The following is a 24,107-nucleotide window of genomic DNA, read 5'->3' on the forward strand; positions in this document are numbered from 1 at the left end:
CCTAATTCGAGCAAGATACTTGGTCTCATTTGGGACAAAAGAGAAGGTATACAGTCGAGATTCAAGTAAAGACGAACGTAGACAGTTCAGTAACGGAACTATCTATTCTGAGTCAGCTGAGCTCTATTTATGACCAGCTGGGGGTAATTTCGCCGACTATGGTGAGGGGAAACGTATTTACAAAGAGGCGTGTGATGAAAAGACTGGCTGGAATTCGGAAGTGAGCAGTGCCACAAGGCGAGATTGGCTAAAGTGGGGCAATCAGCTCAAGAACGTCAAAGTGCGTAGAAGCATAGTTAAAGAAATGAGTAAGATAAACCGAGTACAACTTCACGTTTTTGCTAATGCCAGTAAAACAGCGTGTTCAGGGAGAACTGCTGCAGTCGTGAAACACTCCAGAGGCTTTGTTAAGGGGCTGCTTACTTCCAAGTCTAGGATTTCGAAGCAAAACAAGACTATCACAAGGCCGGAGCTGGTGAGCGGGCAAATGGCCGCGAATTGTACTGTACTAGATCTGTAATACCGGAAAAGCGTGGAAAGTTTTCATTTCCAACCGAGTGAGAAAGATTGTAGAGATCACACAGGAGACGGGAATCGTTTGGAGACATTGTCCAACAGATAAGAACCTGGCAGACTTAGAAAGCCGCGGTGCGTCAATCGATAAGATGCAGACGGGACAGTGGTTGACAAACAAAAAAGAATGGCTCGTACAACCAAAGTTGGAGAGGACGCAGAGTGAAGCGAAGAACACAAAGCGGAAAAATAAAAGGTGCTGTTTTCTGAAGAAAAAGAACCTGACCAGTGGGACGCACTTCTGGACAGAAGCACGCTTAAGAGAGATTCCGCGTCACTGCAAGGACTCTACGATTCGTTCACAACTCACTCTTCAAGAGACGTAAAACTAAAAAGAGGTCTGGTCCGCTTACCACAAAGGAGATTAATAATGCAAGAAACCAATGGATAACAAAGGCACAGACAGTAGTGAACACTACCCTCGAAAATCCAGGCTGGAAATTAAGGACAGAAGAACGTACCGATGTCCTCAAGTGTCCTGGTAGAATTTCTGGTTACCAACCGATATACATTGCAGGGGGAGAGTTCGCCAACAAGCTTACACGCCATGTCCACGAAGACATAAAACACCTTGGCGTCGCAAACATCATGCCAACTGTAAGAGAAGGTTACTGGATACCACACCTGCGAGCTCCGGTGAAGAAGGTGATAAATGACTGCAAGGTGTGCAAGGTGTTCAGTGCACAACGGTATGGACCTGCGGCAACGGCTCCTTTGCCGTTGAACTTTGTATGGTCATTGGAAATCAAGGGAACTGCGATGGTTCGTACCGCACCTATGGCTCAGGAACCGGATTTAAGAAAGTACTACTCGACGCGCCGCACAGGAAGCCCGATTGAGGTTGCAGCCGTTATCACAAGACGAGGATTGAGATGCAGACTACTGACGATTTCTGTGATTCTGTTTCTACTGCTTAGCTGTGGCATTGATGTGCGGACTGGATGTCTTGTTCATTCCTTTCATTGCGAATTAACATTTCAGGAAGAGTCGTTGTCACTAAAATCAAATCGCTTTAATTTTAGTGAAATTTTAGCGGAAGTTTAGTGACAAATTTCATTTTAACCGGATGTGACTCTATTAACTTTGTGTTGGTTTTTCTTTTTATTTGATTGACATTTTGAAATCGGAGAAAGCAAAGAAAGTTACCTTTTTGCGATAGTTCGGAGAAAAGACTTGTATCAGGAATCATTCATAGTGTAAAGGACAAGACATAAGAACAATACCTTTCATTGACTTCGTGATTTGTTTACCTGATTTTCTATTGGTTTTGTAATGAGATATTTCGGCGTCCCCACGCGGGTATAAAAGCGCGCGTTAGCGTCCTTTTGGTCAGGAAAAGTCAAGTAGGATTCGCGTCGTAACATCGTTTTGTGGTTTGTTTTAACCTTTGGTACAAGCGGGACCGATATGTAAGTGATTTCTTTTGTTATTTCTTTTGTTTAGTTTCGTTCTTTAGTTTGTGGGCAAAAGTACACGAATGTTACTGTACAAGTATACAGATTTAAGCTTAATTGATTTATAATTGTTTCATGACCGAAAAGCGGATTTGAACGCCTGTTAGAGCAACGCCCACACTTTCGCTTTATAGTACAAGGATTAAGATCAGATTTATGGAATTATTGTCTAATTTAAGTTTATGTAGCCTTTAATTAGACTTTACCGTCTTGTTATCGATCTAATCGTCAAAGAATCGCTTTATTACCGTTTTCAAGCTTTAGTTTATTGATTACGCGTTATTTGTCTTAGTATCGCCCTTTCGCCAAAATTGATAGAGATTTTTGTATTGTTATTTCAGTTTACGGTCAATCTTTGGTCAATAGATTTTGGAATTTGGAATTAAATCACCGTTAACCGTCACCTTTGGTTTTCCGTGGTTTTCCTGTTTTGCCGACCCGTAAAATAGTCCCTAACCTAACCTGCTGCGACACACCCCTCGAAGTTTCGATTCTCGTTTGTTTGTTTGTTTGGGTCGTCGCCAGCCACAGTAAAACATCGCCAGTCTTGTTTGCCGATGGTTATGAACATTTGTTGAACATTGCTTGAAGTTTTGAAACTTTATTTGATGGCCTTATGAGTGTCTTTAGCGTCGCATACCTTCGTAACCATACGCCGACACCTAACCAAGATAATGCGCCAAAACAAACACATCCGGCGTCAAACAGCGTAACAAGCGTCACATCTTCCATTTCGAAAACTGAAGCTCCTCGTACAAGAAAAATGACGGGAAAAGGAAAAGCTTACCAATTAGGGATTAAATAAGCTAACCGTGATTGTGCGCTTGCGAAACTGAATAAGGAGATAGAGAAGATCAATATAATGCGTGACTTACCTGAGACAACAATTGAACAATTAGCCTCAGAGAGGGATTATTTAGATCGCTTGAAAGATGAGTTTAATGACGCGCAAAAGGCATACGATGACTTGCTGGAATCGCCAGAAGAAAAGGACGCCTCGTACCAGTGGTTTGATATTCGCGATCGAGAGTTTACAGAATGTAGGATAAGAATCTGCGAGCGCATTCAGGCAATGAAGAAAATATCTACTCGACCTCCATCCGAGAAATCCAGGCACAGTAGGAAGTCGTCTGTCAGGTCTTCTCGGTCTTCCTCGTCTCGTCGAATTTCTCTTGCCTTAGTCGATGCAGCCGCTAAAGCAGCGAAGTTACGAGCGGAAATGGAACTTTTCGATAAAGAAAGAGAAATAAGGCGCTTGGAACTTGAAAAGGAAATAGCGATTGCGAATGCCGAAGAGGATGCAATTAAAAGAATAATAGATGAAGACAAATTATCTATTAAGGAAGAAAACAAAAGCGTGAATCAAGATATCGATCTAGGCACGGGTGCCGAAAAGTTTATTAAAAATGAGAGAGATTTTCCTATGGACCCGAACGTTCCTCCCTTCGTCCCAAGTAACTTACCTGAGTCTCCCGAGATTCTGCTACCAGAACCGTTTTTCTCTTCCTCGCAGTACGTTAGTCCAGATATCAGCGCTACCATGCGCGAAATAGTTAACCTCCAAGCAAAACAAGCAGAGTTAAGTTCGATGATCATAAATCAGCAGAGGACTACCCACCTTCCAGTAAAGGAGCCGCCCATCTTTTCTGGAGATCCATTTGAGTATCCAGCGTTTATAACTGCCTTTGACTCCATCATTTCCGCTAATGTGCCCTCGGACAGAGATCGTCTCTTCTTCCCAAACAAGTACACTAAAGATAAGGCGAACGAAGTTGTGAAAGGATTTCTAGCTATGGGCTCGAACAGCGCTTACAAAGAAGCCCGGAAATTGCTTGACCACCGCTTTGGCAATCCAGTGCATGTAGCAGAAGCGTATAAGTCTAGCCTTAGAAAATGGCCGAAAATCAGTGACGGAAATAGTAGTGGTCTCCAGGAGTTCTCTGACTTTCTTGTGCGATGTGAAGAAGCGATGAAAACAATGAATTCTATGGTAGATCTTGACTCAACACAAACACTCCTTCAAATCAGTGCTAAGCTTCCTTCCTATTCTGGCGTTAAGTGGTGTAGGCAAGCCCATGAAGCACAAACGAAAACAAAGAAGATTATCACCTTTAGCGACTTCGTAAAGTTCGTTAAGGAAGAAGCAGAACTAGCAAACGACCCTATTTTCTCACCAGACGCGCTAAAGAAAGAAAGAAAGAAGACTGTGACAGCAAACCAATCCAGGTTCGGACGGAAAATTAGACCAAAGAGCAAAGGCGTCGACGGAGCTAGCGGGACGTCCCTTGCGACCGGAGGCTTACCCCTAGAATCAAAAATTGAAAGTGAGAAATCGTACCAGCCCTGTCCTCTCTGCGAAGGCCAGCACTCACTCGTTAAATGCAGCAGTTTCTTGAAGAAGTCAGTAGACCAGCGTAGTGATGTCATTCGTGAAAAGGGACTTTGTTACGGCTGCTTTAAAAGGGGTCACATGTCAGCGAGTTGTCGTGACAGATTCACTTGTGAAGAGTGCGGAAGGCGCCATCACACACTCCTCCACGGAGTAAAACCCAAATCCAGCAACCCACAGCCAGACACGAAAGCAAAATCGAGCGTTCATCAACCGAGGAGGAAAGAGCCTCAAAAGGATGCCAGTAGTGAAAGCAAGCCAGCTCCCGAACCATCTAATTCAAACGCGATTAGCGCGGCACACCGCTCAGTCCCAGGCAACGCAAGCTTAATCACCAATTGTCGAATAGTCTTGGTCGATCTGTTTCACAAGGCTAATCCCGAAAAGCAAATAAAGGTTTACGCACTCTTAGACGATGCAAGTGACACGACCTTCGTTACCACCCAAGTGCAAGAGAAACTCGGCATAGAGGGTGTCCAGACCAGTTTGAACCTTAGTACCATGCTTGGTCGTGAAGTGTTAGAAGTAGAAAGAATCGATGGTCTAATGGTACAAAGACTTGATGGACGTGTCCAAGTTGAGCTACCGAAGGCGTACGCTAGAGAAAGCATTCCATCAAGACGAGACCAAATCCCCACACCGGAGGTTGCGGATAAGTGGCCACACCTTCAGAAAATACGCGATAAGATCCCGCCCTATGAAAGGGACGCAGAAATTGGCTTGTTGATTGGTTGTAACTGTCCCAAGGCAATTAAACCAAAGGAGGTTATACATGGCACGAGTGAAGATCCTTATGCAGTTCGCACTTTGTTAGGATGGTCTATCGTGGGGCTTATGGTATTCGACGAAACGAAACGAAACGAAACGAAACAATCGGTATTCGACGAAACGAAACGAAACGAAACAATTAGTATTCGACGAAACGAAACGAAACGAAACGAAACAAGTACTGTAATTCGGCTAATACTGTAATTCTGTAATTCTGTAACTTGTAAAAGCGCAGATGTCCCAAGCTCACGTTACGAGTTTGTTATATATGTGAATTAACTTTCTCACAAGAGAGTCGGTGTCGCATTACAAACAACCGTTGAGACTTAAATACAATACTGAGATCTCCGAACGCTAAATATCATTATTCTTACTTATTTTTCTATAAAATAAATAGAGGACACTTACCTTTGATGTATTCCTGTGTTTTTTGGTTTGAAATCGGCGATTTGGTCGTTTTTTTGGCTGTTATTGTTTGACCCCTGTCACTCTCTTCATAATACGAAGTAAAACTAAAGGCAGCACAGAAAAACAGCCGGCGGTCCGGACCTTGTCTATTCAAAGGTGGTTTGCGGCCCCAAAAACACATCGAATGGCAGATTTTTTCGACCAGAGGCAAACTTCTATCATCGTTACGCCGCAATAAACGTTCAAAAGCGACGCATGTCGCTGGAACATTTCCTCGAGCCATGTCCAAAATACCTCCTGTCTCCGGACACTGTGATACGGCAACTGGACACGGCGTTGGTCCGAGGACAATTTCCCTCGACCGAGGGTGGCTCAGTCAAATTAACTGAAATTTCATTTCAAGATTTTTAGTTCGTTTTCACGTGAGAATGATCATTCTTTAGGTTTATAATTTTAACGGGTAAAACTGTTATTGATATCCAAACTACAACAACAACAGAAAACGTTTGTTGCGGGTTTTCTTTGTTGACTGAGCCACCCTCGGTCGAGGGAAATTTGACATCGGACCAACGCCGTGTCCAGTTGCCGTATCACAGTGTCTGGACAAAGAAGGTACCATAAATCCTCTAGTAAGCCCCCGGGGGGGGGCTTATTTATTTCAAGCCCATTTGAGGCGGAGGGAGGCTTAATAGAGACGGGGGGCTTATTTGAGAGGAGGGGCTTATTTAATTTAAAAACGACGATGGCATCAGTTCTCCATAAAGAACTAGAATACAAAGTGCAAAAGCTCAAGTACATGACGTTTTAGGTCATGCAGCCAAGTACTACGATCAAATCCGATCTTCCATTTGGTACATAAACCATCCCGGATCAGTCCACACGAATTTTTACGGTCGTGATTAATTAATACAGTGTATCATTTATTAGTGAAGAATAAATAGAGGAGGGGAGGGGGGCTTAATAGAGAGGGGGGCTTATTAACTTTCTTCCCCCGAAAAGGGGGGGCTTATTAGAGGGAGGGGGCTTATTTGAGATAGGGAGGGGGGCTTAATAGAGGATTTACAGTATTTCGGGCATGGCTCGAGGAAATTTTCATTACCATGCGACATGCGTAAGAGTTACTTGCTAGCCAAGTAACTTGCTAGCTACTTGCGACATGCGTAAGAGTTACTTGCTAGCCGAAAAGTCGCAGTGTACGATGACTGAAAGTACAACATGCAACTTAACATTTTTTTAAACAGTTTCTCGCGGGTGTATACCTGTTTTTTCCTTTCCTGAAACTCACATTATTGACATTTTAATTCAAAAAACCCTCACTGGCAACTAAATGACAAATAAGTAGATCGAAGATGAACGATGAGGTGAAAAAACAAACAAAGAAAACAAACGTGTTGAACTTATCAACAGAACAAAGCAAACACCCTCAGAGTAACGCCTTATGGCCCACGGCTACTTAAGTTTCTTATAGCTTGCCAGTTTCGGTGTATTAGTGTTAGAGTTACAGTTCGATACAGTTGTTATTATCGTTGTTGTTTTTGAGACGTCGGTTTTAGCTATAAAGGGTGGTAAGGAGCGAACCCCAGCTTACACATAAAAACGTTTTCATTATTGATTGATTTCAAAGTTCAAGTTAGCGTACATTAGAACCCAGGATTTGAACAAATAGCTACAAGTTACTTATTTCCAGGAAGCTGAAATATTTATTCATTAGGTGATTCTGGAACTGATTAAACATGTAATGATTATATATAGTAAATGTGTGTTTTATCTCTCTTTTTTTCGATGAGGAGAATGCTGATCATACCCTTGGCTTAACTACTGCGAAGACAAAAGAGATTTTTCGATTGCTGCATAAAAAAGAAATAATAATACTAATAATTAACTAATTTCATGAGAAAGGCGCGCAGTTTTCTTAAAATATCTGGCAAGAGTAGTAGCCAGCAGTAGGTTACGAGTCTTCTTTCCCTTCTTGGTTTGCTTGTTCTGACAGGGCACTATTCACCCTGACTATTTCAGAACAAGGCCAGTCATGTAAAGAATTTGAGAGCATTTTTTCATCATTTACCAACTAAACCCCCGGCGTTGGTATTTAGCGAAGCAAGAAGACTATCGTGACCAAAATTACGTATATTTACCCCGTCTGACACAGCAATGTTCGCTTTATGATAACAGCTGTGATAAGGCCGTTTATGATAAGAATTTGAGATCATTGTTTAGTCAACTACCAACTGAGCCCCCTTTAATATTTCGTGAAACAAAAAGAAGAAGAAGAATTGTTTAGGAGCTGAGTATTTTCCCCGTTTGATGTAGCAATGTCTCCTTTATCTGACAGGGCATATTTTATGAAAAGAATTTGAGATCTTCGTCAATTACTGAGCCTCAGGCGTTGGTATTTAGCGAAACAAAACTGCTATCGTGTCCAAAGTGTTAGGAGCTGCAGAAGAACAATTACCACTTTTTTCTAGGGTCAAAGATTGTTTCGTTTCGTCGAATACCAATTGTTTCGTTTCGTTTCGTTTCGTCGAATACCGATTGTTTCGTTTCGTTTCGTTTCGTTTCGTCGAATACCATAAGCCCTATCGTGGGACCTGTCGCGACCTCAAACAGCTCTTTAGAAGACCACGACCTGAATTCCACATGCCATCGCATCCTAGCGAGAGAGAGAGTACCCGGAGATTGTGAGGGCCGATTGAGTTTCGTGCTTAAAGGAAAAACAAAGGAGTTGATAAATCCGACTGCGATTCATCAGATGTTCGAACTAGATTTCTCAGATCACAAAAACAGCGGAAGGCATGGTTTGTCTAAAGAGGATAGACGATTCCTGGAAATAGTCGAGCAGGGAATTCATCAGTGCGAAGACGGCCATTACGAACTTCCGTTGCCATTGAAAACCGAGCGCATCGAACTGCCTAATAATAGAGAGACAGCTCTCCGCCGACTTGATCAGCTGAAACGAAGATTTCAAGCTCCAAAGGGACAAAAATACAGAGAGGACTATGTAAACTTTATGAAAAACATCATTGAAAATGGCTATGCAGAGAAGGTACCAAACATGCGCAAGTCAGAAAGGAACAATGTCTGGTATATCCCGCACCACGGCGTCTACCATCCAAAGAAACCAAATAAAATTCGCGTAGTTTTTGACTGCGCGGCGGAACATAGAGGCGAATCTTTAAACAAGCACCTGCTTCAAGGCCCTGACTTGACAAACAACTTGACCGGGGTACTTTGCCGCTTTCGAGAAGAATCCATCGCCTTTATGTGCGACATAGAAGCCATGTTTCACCAAGTCAGAGTAGACGAAAGCCACAGAGATTTACTTCGATTCCTCTGGTGGGAGGACGGTGACGTCACTAGAGAACCAGAAGAATAAAGAATGGCCGTTCATTTGTTTGGAGCCACTTCATCGCCTGGGTGTGCGAATTTTGCTTTGAAGTCCACTGCGAATGACTATGAGAGTGAATTTGGTGTTGCTGCCGCAGATTGTCTTCGAAACGACTTCTACGTTGATGACGGTCTCAAGTCTGTTCACTCAATCGATGAAGCTGTAACGCTCATTTCAGATGTGAAGCAAATGTGCAAGAGTGGAGGTTTCAACCTTCATAAATTCGTGTCGAATAGTAAAGACGTCATCAGAAGAATACCAGAGTCAGATAAAGCAGATGGCGTTAAAGAGCTCGATTTGGACCTCGATTCGCTTCCCTTAGAACGTGCTCTTGGTGTGCAGTGGTGTATTGAGTCTGACTGCTTTCAGTTTAACATCGTCTTACAGGACAAGCCGTGCACTAGAAGAGGAATACTTTCTACGATAAGTTCGATTTTTGACCCACTTGGCTTCGTTGCTCCGCTCTTGTTAGACGGGAAGTCAATACTTCAAGAGTTATGCCGCCTTGATGTAAGCTGGGATGACCCGATACCTGACGATATAAAGACCAAGTGGCAGAAGTGGAAAGCAGACCTGTTAAATTTGCAGCAAATTTCAATTTCGAGATGTTACAAGCCCGAAAACTTTGGTCCTGTTGTGCGCACTGAGCTCCACCACTTCTCAGACGCAAGGGTAAAAGGCTACGGTCAGTGTAGTTATGTGAGAATGCTTGATGAGCAGCAAAGGATTCACTGCACCTTAGTCATGGGAAAATCGAGAGTTGCCCCCCTCAAACCTGTAACCGTACCGAGACTGGAACTCACGGCCGCTGTTTGTTCTGTGAGGATTAGCCAGCATTTGCGTCGGGAATTGAGTTATCAAATTGACCAAGAGTACTTTTGGACAGATAGCAAAGTGGTCCTTGGATACATAAGCAATGAAAGTAGGCGATTTCATGTATTCGTGGCTAACAGAGTTCAAGAAATTCAAAATAGCACTTCAGCTGAACAGTGGAACCACGTCGAATCAAAACAGAACCCTGCAGATGAGGCTTCGCGAGGTGTAAAGTCTCAAGAGTTGTTACATTCTCGTTGGATCAACGGACCTGCCTTTCTTTGGAAGACTGAAGACCAGTGGCCAATAAGCCAGGATCATAGTGAAGGTACCTTTGATCTCCAGAATAATGACCCCGAAGTCAAGAAACATGTTACCATGGCAACCACACAAATCGTCAAAGTAGATTCAGAGAAAACAAGCTTGTGTGAGAGAGTGAAGTACTTCTCCGACTGGTATCGCGCGAAACGAGCAATTGCTCTGTGTATACGTTACATAAGAAGTTTAAGAGCACGAGTACAGAAGATGCAATGTAAAGAAGAATTGACACGAGAAGTAAAAGTCACTGATTTAGAGAGCGCAGAACGCGCGATCATTCGTGCAGTACAGACAAGCGCATTCAAGGAGGAGTTGGACGTCTTGAAGCAGATAAAGCGGAAGAATCCGGACCCTAACAGTAGAGTCTTTGCGCAACAGAGGAAAACTAACTTAAAGACTTACAGCTCACTGTACAAGCTCGATCCTTTTGTTGATGAAGATGGAATTTTGCGAGTTGGTGGACGTCTCAGACGTGCAAGTCTGTCAGATGACATGAAGTTTCCCATCATACTTCCAAGAAATAACCACGTTACCACGCTCATTGTCAGGTATTTTCACGAACGCACAAGTCACCAAGGCAAGACCATGACGCTGAATGAAGTACGATCGAATGGAGTTTGGATAATAAGTGGTTCAATTGCGGTCAGTAGCATAATCTCGTCCTGTGTCAAGTGCAAGAAACTACGTGGAGCAGTTCAAGAACAAAGAATGTCAGACCTCCCAGAAGACCGTTTAGAGACTGCCCCTCCCTTTACCTACTGCGCCGTCGACTATTTTGGTCCCTTTATCGTTAAAGATGGCCGGAAGGAGCTGAAGCGTTATGGTGTTTTGTTCACTTGTATGGCTTCGAGGGCTATACACCTTGAAACATCTAACTCCATCGACACAGATTCATTTATCAATTCCCTTAGACGATTTATCAGTCGGCGAGGACCCATCCGCCAGCTAAGAAGTGACCAGGGAACCAACTTTGTAGGAGCTCGTAAAGAACTTGCACAAGCGTTAGGTGAAATGGACCAAGAAAGAATTAAAGCAAAGCTATTAGAAGAGCAGTGCGATTGGTTTTCCTTCAAAATGAATGTCCCAGCAGCGAGTCACATGGGAGGTGTGTGGGAACGCCAAATAAGAACCGTTCGGAGCGTTCTCTCATCGCTGTTAAACAATAACGGGCGACAATTAGACGACGAGTCTCTTAGGACTCTGATGTGTGAGGCAGAAGCGATTGTTAACAGCCGACCCTTGACAGTAAACCAGATTTCAGACCCAGATTCTCCAAGTCCTTTGACCCCGAGCCAGCTGCTAACGATGAAGTCAAAAGTTGTTCTTGCTCCACCAGGTGTCTTTCAGCCAGCAGACGTATATTGCAGGAAGCGTTGGAGGCGAGTCCAACATTTGGCGAACGAGTTTTGGTCACGCTGGAGAAAAGAGTTCCTACTTAGTTTACAAGAACGTCGGAAGTGGACACGCCCAAGCAGAGATTTACAAGTGGATGATGTTGTAATCATGAAGGATGAGAGCCTACCTCGTAATGCTTGGCCGTTAGCACGTGTATCAGCTGTTTACCCTAGTGCAGATGGGCAAGTACGAAAAGTCCAGGTAGTTCTTGCGGATAGCTGCCTCGATTCCAAGGGAAAGAGAACTGGTCAGTTACGGTACTTTGACCGACCGATCCACAAGCTGGTACTGCTGATGCAAGTTGAGAATTAAGTGAGTTCCGGGGTAATTCCCCGCCAAGGAGCCTTGAACATTGAACTGAACTTTGAAAGAAAACACGATTATATGAACATTAAGTTGATTTTTTAGTTGATTTAGTGAAATAATATGATTATTTCAGGGGAGCCATGTAAAGGACAAGACATAAGAACAATACCTTTCATTGACTTCGTGATTTTCATGCTTTGATCCTAGTTACTAGCGTAGTTACAATGTTTACCTGATTTTCTATTGGTTTTGTAATGAGATATTTCGGCGTCCCCACGCGGGTATAAAAGCGCGCGTTAGCGTCCTTTTGGTCAGGAAAAGTCAAGTAGGATTCGCGTCGTAACATCGTTTTGTGGTTTGTTTTAACCTTTGGTACAAGCGGGACCGATATGTAAGTGATTTCTTTTGTTATTTCTTTTGTTTAGTTTCGTTCTTTAGTTTGTGGGCAAAAGTACACGAATGTTACTGTACAAGTATACAGATTTAAGCTTAATTGATTTATAATTGTTTCATGACCGAAAAGCGGATTTGAACGCCCGTTAGAGCAACGCCCACACTTTTGCTTTATAGTACAAGGATTAAGATCAGATTTATGGAATTATTGTCTAATTTAAGTTTATGTAGCCTTTAATTAGACTTTACCGTCTTGTTATCGACCTAATCGTCAAAGAATCGCTTTATTACCGTTTTCAAGCTTTAGTTTATTGATTACGCGTTATTTGTCTTAGTATCGCCCTTCCGCCAAAATTGATAGAGATTTTTGTATTGTTATTTCAGTTTACGGTCAATCTTTGGTCAATAGATTTTGGAATTTGGAATTAAATCACCGTTAACCGTCACCTTTGGTTTTCCGTGGTTTTCCTGTTTTGCCGACCCGTAAAATAGTCCCTAACCTAACCTGCTGAGACACACCCCTCGAAGTTTCGTTTCTCGTTTGTTTGTTTGTTTGGGTCGTCGGCAGCCACACATAGTAAAAGGCTTGTTTAAAAGGTGATTTTAAAGGAGTGAATTGTTTATACCCTACAAATTCCGTACACAAACGGGCATTTCCCGTCACATTGTCACACCATCAATCGACTGGGAGGTTTTGTTAGGTTTTGTTTCACGATGCTAGGTTCCCATGTCGGTTTATACTTTTGGAATCGAATTCCAGACTACTTTCCAAGTGCAAGAGGAGCTTCTAAGTCGCTTGCCTGTCGAAATTTACGTATAATTACGTTGTGATACTGAGCCGGCTTCCCGGATTCTGGGAAACATAGGAACGCTGCAAAAATATTAATTTCGCGATAAAAACAAGGGCACAAAAATTAAACTGTCTTTCCTCATCACTCACTCACTCATGCCCGTGAATACCGTCAAGCATGTAGGGCAACAACAAAGGAACGCCACTCCAGTCTGTTCTCTGTCCAGCTTCTGAATGGCTCCATTGGGCGTGCTGTAGGGTCTTGAGCTCCCCTTCCACAGTCCGAGGCTAGGTGTTCTTGGGTCGTCCCCGCTTTCGTTTTCCTTCTGGTGCCCAATGTAGAGCTGTGCAAATGATGCTGCCCTACTCTCTGCGGGTGACATGTGCGATCCATCTCCATTGCCTTCGCATGATGATGGTCTCCATGCTCTCTTGGTTACAGCGGGCGAGAAGTTGTTTGTTGGAATGGCCTCAGGCCAGAAAATACGCAGGATCCTTCTGATGTTCTTTGTGTAAAAGGTGAACAACTTGTTCAAGTCACAATTCGTCATCCTCCAGCATTTCGAGCCGTACAGTAGGGTGAAAGGTACACAGCTCTTGTACAGTCTTACTTTGGTCTTGGTGCTGTACTGGGATGACTTCCAAACGTCGATGTTCATCATTCTCAAGGCATTTCTGGCCTTGCCGAGGCGATTCATTCTTGATGTCGTTGCCAGCTCCGCTATCATGTCTGAGAATGCTGCCAAGGTAGGTTAACTCCTAGGTTGTTGTAAGGTTTTCTCTGTTCACTTTGACTGGCCTGGGATTCATTCTACCCCTCAGTAGAAACCCCACCTCTTTTCTGCCATATCTTCTTGACAACTGCCAATTGATTCAAAGTGTAAACAACAAAGATCAGTAGTTCGTATGACTGCAAAAAGTATAAGCAGCTTCTTAAATTTTTAAGCAAGAGAACAGACCACATATAAAACCTTAAGGAAACCAGAAGAGAGAATCAAGCAGTAATAAGGGAGAGTGGGATGGGATTTTGTTCCACGAAGAGAAGAATATGAAGTGATATTTTGCTGAGCTAGGCGCGAAAATATAGGCATCAACTGTACATGTGATAGCTGGCATCTAATTGGCTGAGCGAAATAATTAGTGTGACCCCTGAAAGGAAGTGAGCTGATTCCACTACTGGTAAGGGCGGGTTTATGGTTATCACATTAACTCCAATTTATCCTGTTATATAAATTAGTTTTAATGCTCTTAACCCATAACCCCTTAGATAAAAGCAAGTAACTAGACCAGAATTATTATGGGGAAAAGGGGTAAGGGATGAAGTACTCCGAATATGGACAGCAGGTCACTTTTCTCTACGTATTGGTGTAACAGTCCCAAATCTACAAGGGGAGAGGTGATAATCCTCTCTAGGGAGTTATAATCCTCCAGGATAGTGAGAAGCTAGGTGATAATCCTCTCTAAGGGTTGATAATCCCCTAAGGTTGTGAGTGGAGGTGATAATCCCCCTTGGGTACTGGAGAGGTGGAAAGACCTCTCTAGATGTCTAATTCCCCGGTTTAAGGAGTAACGAGAGTCTATGGGGAAAAGTGTGGCCTGTATGGGAGCACTTCATCCCCACAAATACCCCGAAGGGGTATTCCCCATAGACGAACAACAGGAATTGTAGGGCTATTTCCAGAGTCAAATGTTATTTGAAACAATGGTCACATGGTACTTGAACATTGCGTGTAAGATTAGACTGGGCAAATGTCCCATCGACGAGGTATCAGCTGAGGACTTAACCAGGAACAGCAACAAATTGGTCAGGGGCCAATTTCAAGACTTCCTCCCTAGCAAATGAGGAGCTATGCAATAACAAAGAACAAAACAAAGGATCAGTCTCTAAATAAGCACAATCAATTGACCAATTACACAAACTGGATGCAACTGGTGTATCTATCAAGTCGGGGCCAGATACTGAGATGTGAGAACCCAATATATATTGACAAAATTTAAAACAATTCCTTATCGATAAATCAGAATACACATGCTAATGGTTGTTGTTTGTAAGCTACTAAAAGTAACTGTATAATTTATGGTTTCAACCCAATTATTGAAACATTGACAACAGTACATTCCCAGGCCCCCGGGGGACAACCACAACAAGAAAGGTTAGCTCCGAAAGAGAGGAGTCACCCAATGAGACCATTATCACGCAACAACAACACAACAACCAGGCTAAAGAGAGGTCCTTATCCTCTCTCTGGGGTCCTGATCCCCAGGCCCTGAAAGGTGGTAATCCTCTCACTCCTTTCCGTGGGTCCATGAAGTCCCCAGGCTACAGAGAGGTCCTAATCCTCTCTCTGGGATCCTAATTCCCAGGCCCCCTGGGGACAACCACAACAAGCCATCAGGTCCCCAGGCTACAGAGAGGTCCTAATCCTCTCTCTGGGATCCTAATTGCCAGGCCCCCTGGGGACAACCACAACAACGAGAGGACTCGCCCAATAAGAACATTATCACGCAACAACAACACAACAACCAGGGTAAAGAGAGGTCCTAATCCTCTCTCTGGGGTCCTAATCCCCAGGCCCTGAGAGGTGGTAATCCCTGAAAATCTTAGCTTATAATTCCTCTTTATGATCCGGAGGACGAAGGAAATTTCTGATTTTTCGAATACTGTAAAACGCGCCTTTTTAAGGGAGCAGTCTGCATGTGCGAAGCATGAAACCGACCTTGATAATTTTCTGTCATGTATCATTCCCAACTCATAATATGTTAGATGAGAATAAACAATTGAAACTGAAATTCAATCCATTATTTGAAAAAACCTTGAAGACCCAATCGTCACAGATTTGATTTTAACAGTCTGTATTCTTTCTTACTCCATAGTAAGAGCATAATAAACGCACGGACATGCATACTTGAGTCCCCGGGACTTGAATAAAGTGAATTTTAGAGGCCGCAGCGCCAAGTCCTTCTTCATAATACAGTAGGTGGAATCAAAAATAACTTTCCATGGCTCAAAGCGCTCAGTACAGTCACATGCACACAATATTCAGGAATATTACAGAAACAGATGTCGTTCGAGGCACAATAGAATAAGAATATTAAGTTAACTATCGATAAACCAGAAAAATACCGCACCTGAATCATGAGAGAGCAACTCTGATCCCAAAGGAAGACACACTGGGCTAAGATGATTTGCTGCGGAGGAACCTTGACTGTGAAGTGCCAGCCGAGAGAGTCAAAACGGCTAAAGTGACGGTACATGCGAGAGGATATCGAAAGTTCAAGAAGAGGAGAAAGCAGCCACATTCGAGAGGAGGGTTGCACTATTGTAGATCAATGTTCCAAGGACGGAGTTTGAGCAAGAGCGGCGGTGCAACATCTCTTTGTGGAAGGTCTATCCAGAAAAACTCAAACGCGTAAGGCTTGTATGCAGTTGGAAGATCAAGGTAGCCCTTCCTAAACGGTGATCTCGTCATTACAGCTTAGGAAAAATTCCAATTCATGAAGAAAAAATCCAGGCTATAAGTAACAAACATTTTGTTCCACGAAGAGAAGAATATGAAGTGCTATTTTGAAGAGCTAGGCGCGAAAATATAGGCATCAACTGTACATGTGATAGCTGGCATCTAATTGGCTGAGCGAAACAATTAGTGTGACAGGGGTCGCATGCAGGAAGTGACCCCTGAAAGGAAGTGAGCTGATTCCACTACTGGTAAGGGCGGGTTTATGGTTATCACATTAACTCCAATTTATCCTGTTGTATAAATTAGCTGTTATTGCAATGTTAAACTGAAGTAGCTAGATACTGGACAACATACTATAACCTTAAATATTATTTGTCTCTCAATTAAATGAATTAGAAAGACCTACCTGCGATGTATTCGACTGTGTTTTGGTTTCTGTTTGTCTTTTTAGTGATTTTTTTAAATTCAATTAAAACACTTTCAATTACAAAGTACTTACTTACAATACTTACTTACAAACAATGTATGGTACTTACGCTACTAACAAAACTATACTCTACTTACAAAAAAATACTTATTTACAATGTGAGATACTTACGCTACTAACAATACTATACTCTACTTACAATACAAAACTTGCAATACTTACTTACAATGAGATACCTAAGCTACTAACACACTAACAGTGCTATACTCCACACTTTACATATATACAAAAAAAAACAGCTACTTGCACTTGTTACAATACGGATTCCATACGCTACAAAAAACCAGAAAATAAAGGGGGCGGGGAAGTATGGTAAATTTTAGTTAACTGTAGTTCTAACTCAAAGGAGAAAAAAGAGATATCTTTCTCTGCTGATTCACTGAAATTTAGCTTTATATACTTTGAATGTTGAAGCGAGGAAAATAGGAAGGGAATGTCTGGTAGGAAGGAAAGTGTAAAAAGAGCGAGAGACCCCAAACTGGTAAAAGGTTACTAAAGAGGGAAAGGTCCAATTTCTTTATTATATTGTTTTAAAAAAGGCTTAAAATTTTCAATAGTTGGAATATTTCCTTTGCTTCTGCAAAGCCAAATGTAGAATCTCGCAAGTAACAGAACGAAGTCAATTGCGGCTTTGTTTTTGGAAGTACCAGGCATCAGACCCAAGACGACAAGACTGTTAAGGAGATAGTCGTTGGATAAAAGTTTACGATCCTTTAGAAAGGCAATAAGGTGTTTCCAGAAAAGTTCTATTTTGCTGCAGAACCAGAAAAGATGCATGAAGTTTTCAGCTTCTTCATGGCAAAATGAACCCTTAATGTCGTCTTTGTATCCCATTTCGACGAAAGATACGTTTGTTGCCAAAGTTTGATGAAGGAATCTAAATTGAAATTCAGTCAGTTTGGTGCTTTTGGTACATTTAAAAGCGGTCATATATGCGTTATGCCAGATTGAATCACGAGCTTCTGGGAAAAATTTGCTCCATTTCTCCTGACTAGAAATTTACATTTTAATTCCACCAGTTTTTGATAAGCTAGTCTGCTGGGCTTTTTCGATTTTAAAAAGGCGGTTGTGAAAGACTCTTGTTCTTTACAGTTTAGTAGTACACTTTGTAGTTTTTGATTTTTCCAGAGCTCTCGGAGGGTAGATGTCATTCCATAGAATGTCAAAGGGCAAACCTTTGTATGAAACTTTTTTTCAAATTCTGTTGGTGACAAGAAAGTACTTGGTTGTTCCTAAACGATTTGATTCACCTGAGAAATGCCCATTTGATACCAACTTTTATAGAAGACCGGTTTGTCCATAACTCTAATCATTGCATAACCACTGCTACTCCCTTCACAATACGAAGTCAAGGCTGGTCATTTCGATCTGGCAGGGTCCTGGAGCAGTTGCAACAAAAATGGCGGGTTTTTTTCGCCGAAATTCAAATTCGCTGGAAAATTTTTCAGCTCCTGCCCAAGAGGTAAACCTCCTCTTTCTTTCTGGGAGATCAGCTAGAAAACAGCTGCTGATATCTCCATCAAATCGAGCTATTTGCGCTAGTCTTCGAGGCACTAGCTTATGGCTTTCGTCCACTACCTGTGACCACTGTTTCGCTTACCAAGTAATTGCTGGCGACAAAAGGAGCCCGCTGCCCTTCTTGGTCAGCGGCACTCTTTAAATTGTATATCGATTTTTTTCCGAACCTGTCCACATTCTTGGAATGCCTGTGGTGTACTGACTAAGATGCATGGTATGTGGCCGCGGAGGCCCTGGTGTTGATTTTAAGGTCTGTCTGATGTCACGGTAATCACGTGAATGTACATGGAAGTGATGCAACGATCACTATGACATTTGATTCGCAAGCACACATAATTTAGGTACACAATTACTGTACTAAAAGGGTGACGTTTCGATTCGCCTTGCCAGCCCGGAATTTATTTATCCAGGAAAATGAAAGTAGAGCCAGACCTCAGCTTAGTGCAGGGCAAGTCTTCAGTAAGATACGAATGCTAGCAAAGTCTAGAAATCAATGTAAATTAAGTTTATTCAAGTTTCACTACAGTGCATGGTTCTTATATTTTTATACGTTTTCAAGCCTGTTACGTTGCTTTTCATCCGAAAGCTTCAATAAGTTTTAAACTCCAGTGGCAATTTTTCTATTTAATATCAACGGCCTTTGGTCATTAAACATTGATTGAATATTCGATGAATAATAACACTTCGTGCATGACTATATATATGCTTTACTAGTTTCACGCCTTACTGTTTCAATGTATCTTTGCCGGCGAATACAAACGTCTCTCCTCGCTCCTTACCATTCGCCGCCTAATTGTATCCAAGTAACTACGCATAAAATCGTTGAATTAAATATGAGCCTTGTTCACTGTGTTGTTCAATCCAGTTTTCATGATTCGGGAAGATTCCTTTTTTTGACACTATAACTAAAGGGCATTCACATTCAAATGAAAGCGGTTTCGCCCGCACTTCCTAACCAACGGCTACTGGTAGTTTGCATTGGAAATTGGAAACCTTGCGAGGGTGACAATTAGTACTTACACGACGGGTGCAAGGGCGGAAATGACCGGTTCACTAGGCTCTTGCCCTATGAAGAAGTGAGCCTTGCACCCGTCGCGTAAGTGCTAAATGTCACCCTGGCGAGATTTCCTATTTTAAATGCAAATTAGTTGGTAAGCGCAACAGTGGTCACAGGTACTGGACCAAAGCCAGGCGTGCAACGAAGTCCATAACCTTGTGCGCATGCTCAAAAACTAAATGGGACCACCTTACGCGTCTAGTTTCTTCAAATCGAGAAGATTTCACATATTATCAATAGGACGAAAAAAAACAGTACTTCTCTAAGCAGGGGAATTTAGGGTGCCTGCTCAAATTCCGGCCTCTGGACCTGAACCCTGCCGGGGCAATAAGGTCTGCATACCAACTTATGTAAAAATGACCACAGGGAGAATAGCTGAAGCACTGACCACAATAATTTTGAAGTTCTACATCAGACAATAACATTGTAATAAAAGTGAGAAGGTGGTTGGTTAAACGCTGATAATTGCAAATAAAAGTCCAACGTTTCGGCAATGCTGCCTTCATCAGGGAAAACATGTGAGTTCGATATAAAGGAAAATTTTAAGACTTGAAAATGCGCGCGTAAAACAAGCGAGTGTGCGCGCGCGCAAAGCACGTGAAAGAGAAATCTTGATTGAGTCCACCAGGAGCGAGGGGGCCAAAATTATGAATAAATCGCATCTCCTCGCGGCTTCTTTTGCCTTGTTCGGGTAGACCAGCTCTAATTACGGCTACCTGCATGTCCTCCACCAGGTGGTCCATTCCCGCAAAATGGGCAGGCACCTGCAGGGCCACTTTCTTCTTTATGAAGTCCGCCGGTTCTCCCGAAAACGGTCGCCAAGTCTACGGCCTGTCTCTCCTATGTAAACAACCCCACGGCATTTGCGGCACGAAATACAATAGATCAGCTGGCTGGTGATGCACGTAAAAAAACCTGATATTTTGATCTGCCCTTGTGTAGTGGTAATGCGGTCAGAGGAGTTAATGAAGGGACAGGTCCGGCAGTCACGTCTGTTACAAGGTTAAGTGCCTATCTGACGTTGGAGAACCTGCAGTATGGAGCTATGAACGAGATCTTTCAGGTTTTTAGCCCGACGGAAGGCTTTAAGCGGCGGTTCGTCAAAAGCGACCTTGGTGGTATCGTCATCCCATAGAATGGAATAATTTCGCAGTAGGATATTGCAGACGGCGATGTTCTTGGGTTGGTATGTAATGACCAGTGGGAGTAGGTCGGCCGCAGAGAAGTTACTACCCGGGGTGGTGACTAATGGGTCAGCCCTCTGTTTTCTTCCTCTTGGAGACGTGCTCTTGTAATTAGGTCATGGGGGTAGCCACGTGCAGCAAAAAAAGCCTGCACGGTTGTGGCCTCATTTTGAAAAACGTCGTCCTCACTGCAGATCTTTCGCAGCCGTAGAAACTTACTACCGTATTTATTCGATTAACCGCCCTGGGCACTTATTAAATTTTCACCATTTTCAGTAAGTGTAGTTGTATATTTTGCAACAAAACAGTAAATGCTAATAACAAAAAGCGAAGATGTAACAAAGCAAGGTTTCTGTACAATGCTACCCTGAAGAAAACTCCGTCTTCGGGAGGGTCTCTTATTATATCTTATTGAAGTTTTTGTGGGAGGAAGTGGGGTGGGGTGGGCGCTTATTCGAGGCTGGGCGCTTATTAACATTTTCTGCCTTTAGGATGGGCGCTAATTCGAGGTTTGGCGCTTATTCGAATAAATACGGTATATGGTATGGACAATTTACACTTGGATGGATGTGACTACCCGAATTTCAGATATGAATGGCTGTCAGTGTCTCGATCTGCGGTCGTCACGGGGTGTTATATAAATGTCCTGGAACGGGAGTTTTTAAGACGAGATAGACCACGTATAGACAAGCTTAGGATGGTACTTCGAAGCAAAATCAAGAAACTGCTGTAGGTCTTGCTCACTGCCCGAGGCTGCGCCCGCCACGTTGTCCATGTATCTCTTATACGGATCAGGCTTCCTACCAGTGTATTCGGCTAACATCCTCTCTTCGACATAGCCAACGAAGAGGCATGAGTAGTTTGGCCCTAATCTGCTACCCATTGCCACGCCGCCTACTTGCTTGTAATAATCGCCGTTGAACTCAAAGGTGTTGAGGGTCAGCAGCAATTCCGCCATGCGAACAAGGGTATCAGTTGGTGGGTCTTTGACCTCCCTCTTGTCTAGGAAATATTTTAGCGACACTAGACCTTCATCATTTGGGATGACTGTATACAGTGATTTGATGTCCATTGTGAACACCAAACTCTGCCCCCCGTCGTTGCTGAAACGAAAAGAGTCTAGTATGTTCAGAATATGGGTGGTGTCTTTCACGTAACTCTCCAAGCCGCGTACGAAGGGAGCTGTTACCTTGTCGAGATACAAAGCTAAATTCTCTGTAGGACATGAGCAAGCGGAGGCAACTGGTCGTCCAGAGTTGCCAGGTTTGTGTATCTTAGGCAACAAATGAAACTTAACTGTTTAACACACAAATGCTACGCAGGAACCCCTTTTATTTGTCATAACATTGTAATGCCGTGTCCTATTACAGCAATCACCTCTAACCGAGTTAATTTAACTCTTATACAATAATAACGTTAAAGAACACTTTGCAACCTTAGCATTTAACTCATGTATAGATCGAATTAGAGAGACATCTACAGATATGAGTAAAGCCTTCGACTCTCTTTGCCATTCTCTTATTGTAAAGTAACTCCAGGCTTATGGCTTTGGACAAAATTCTCTCAACCTTCTTTAACAGAGTGAAAATAAAAGACGTGACAAGTGACTGGAAAAGGATGTTACTTGGCTGTCAGCAAGACTCGTCTTTCGGTCCCCTTCTGTGGAATTTGTTCCAAAATGACATGCCATTCCATATAAATAATGCTAATCCGAGTATGTACGCCAATGACCATCAGATGTATGTCATGGGGAAGAAGCAGAAAAGTTTCAGCTACTAACAATCAACCCGAGAAATGTTGACACAGACAACGATAATCAAGATATATCCGTAGATGGACATGCTATTGAGAGAACGGGGGAAATAAAGCTTTTAGGAGTTCAAATCGATGAAAAACTGAGTTTTACTATGGTCATATAAGTGAACTATGCACTAAGGCCAGTAAAAGAGTAGGGGTCCTAGTGCGGTTACGCAACTTCATACCTTGTAATGCTAAACTATCACTTTACAAGTATTCAATTCTGCCCCATCTAACCTACTGCCATCTAGTCTGGCACTTTTGCAATGCATCGGATCGGAGAAAGCTAGTGCGGATTCAGGAGCCAGCGCTAAGAGCGGTGTACAAAACCAGATCAGCGTCCTATCAAGAACTGCTAGACCGCGCCAAACTACCGACGTTGTACAATCGACGTCTACAAGACGTTGTCACTTTGATGTTTAAAGTTAAGCACAGTCTCGTACCCGTGAATATTCCTGATTTATTTAATTTAAAGAACTCTCAGTATAACGTACGGAATAGTGACTTCCAACTGCCAGGATTCGAAACTGTTAGATTTGGTAGGAATTCAATAAAATATATGAGACCTCTCAATTGGTCGAAGTTGCCAAGACACATAAGAATGATAGAAACTTTGAACTCGTTAAAGAGGAACATTAGGAAAGTTGACCTTTCAACTCTTGTAAATATTTAGACGTTTTAGATTTTCAACAAATTTTGTAAATAATTATACAATCTACACGCAATCTTATATTTTTGCTTTTTAGTGATTTTTATCTGGTATTTGACTTATTATTTTACAGTGTCCCCCATTAGCTTATAGCTAAGAACATAGACACTTAAAAAAAAGTTTTTCATTCATTCATTCATTCATTCATTCATTCTATGGAAATAGAATACATCCGCACAGAATTTAACAGAATTAAAATTTCAGGGAATTTCTGTAATGGTCTGCCCTACGAGAAGAGTCTACATTTTCGCGACGTGAGCTGGCGTGCGAAACGTACTGCTACCCACTTCACTCACGCCGCGAAAATGTAGCCTCTGCTCGCAGCAGGGTATAGTAATTGTCCATCGTTCTAGCTTCAATCATGAACAAATGTCCTCGGGACAGTAATACAATATTCATGTTTTTCTGTCATTTCTGGATTCGCTTATAAAACAGTGCATCCTTTTCGAAATTTTCTTGCAGTTCTCTCTCTCCCCCCCCCTCCCTTTCCCCTACTCTATACAAAGTTGAAACTCGGAAAAATTCTGGATACACGCGTCCAACTTTTCTTGTGGGATGAGGGTAGGGGTTGGGCGTGTGTGAATTGGAAAACGCGGCAGAGTCTTTCGTTCACGGCCCGAAAGTGACAAATTTAATTCGTTTCCAAGCAAAGATTCAGTTGTGAATGATAAAATTGTGTCTGGCAAATCCTCCAAGTGCTTTTAAAATACACAGTTATATACACGAGTTATAAATTACGTCCACGCTTATCAACTTGGATCAATCGACGGTCAAGCAAGAGATTTTCTCCGTGGTTTTTGATGCTTGTTTAAGAGCATAAAATGAGCAGAAGAAATGAAATTTCAGTTTTGCTTTAATACTTTAAAAACGGCTGTTCCACAGAATGTCAGTGAACAGATACGTAA

General features: G+C 42.5%; 3 protein-coding genes across 3 annotated transcripts; 2 read left to right on the forward strand and 1 right to left on the reverse strand.

The window, feature by feature from the left end:
• Positions 1-2,889: 2,889 nt before the first annotated feature.
• LOC140934429 (uncharacterized) lies at positions 2,890-8,965 on the forward strand. The gene is made up of 2 exons (XM_073384056.1): positions 2,890-5,253; positions 8,342-8,965. Exons 1-2 carry the CDS (start codon positions 2,890-2,892, stop codon positions 8,963-8,965), a joined length of 2,988 nt encoding a protein of 995 aa, XP_073240157.1.
• Positions 8,966-8,968: 3 nt separating this feature from the next.
• LOC140934430 (uncharacterized) lies at positions 8,969-11,815 on the forward strand. The gene has a single exon (XM_073384057.1). It carries the CDS (start codon positions 8,969-8,971, stop codon positions 11,813-11,815), a length of 2,847 nt encoding a protein of 948 aa, XP_073240158.1.
• Positions 11,816-21,357: 9,542 nt separating this feature from the next.
• Positions 21,358-21,768, reverse strand: LOC140934432 (uncharacterized). Its single transcript, XM_073384058.1, has one exon. It carries the CDS (start codon positions 21,766-21,768, stop codon positions 21,358-21,360), a length of 411 nt encoding a protein of 136 aa, XP_073240159.1.
• Positions 21,769-24,107: the final 2,339 nt, after the last annotated feature.

This window comes from Porites lutea, chromosome 4 (genome assembly GCF_958299795.1).
Source record: "Porites lutea chromosome 4, jaPorLute2.1, whole genome shotgun sequence".
Classification (NCBI taxonomy): domain Eukaryota; kingdom Metazoa; phylum Cnidaria; class Anthozoa; order Scleractinia; family Poritidae; genus Porites; species Porites lutea.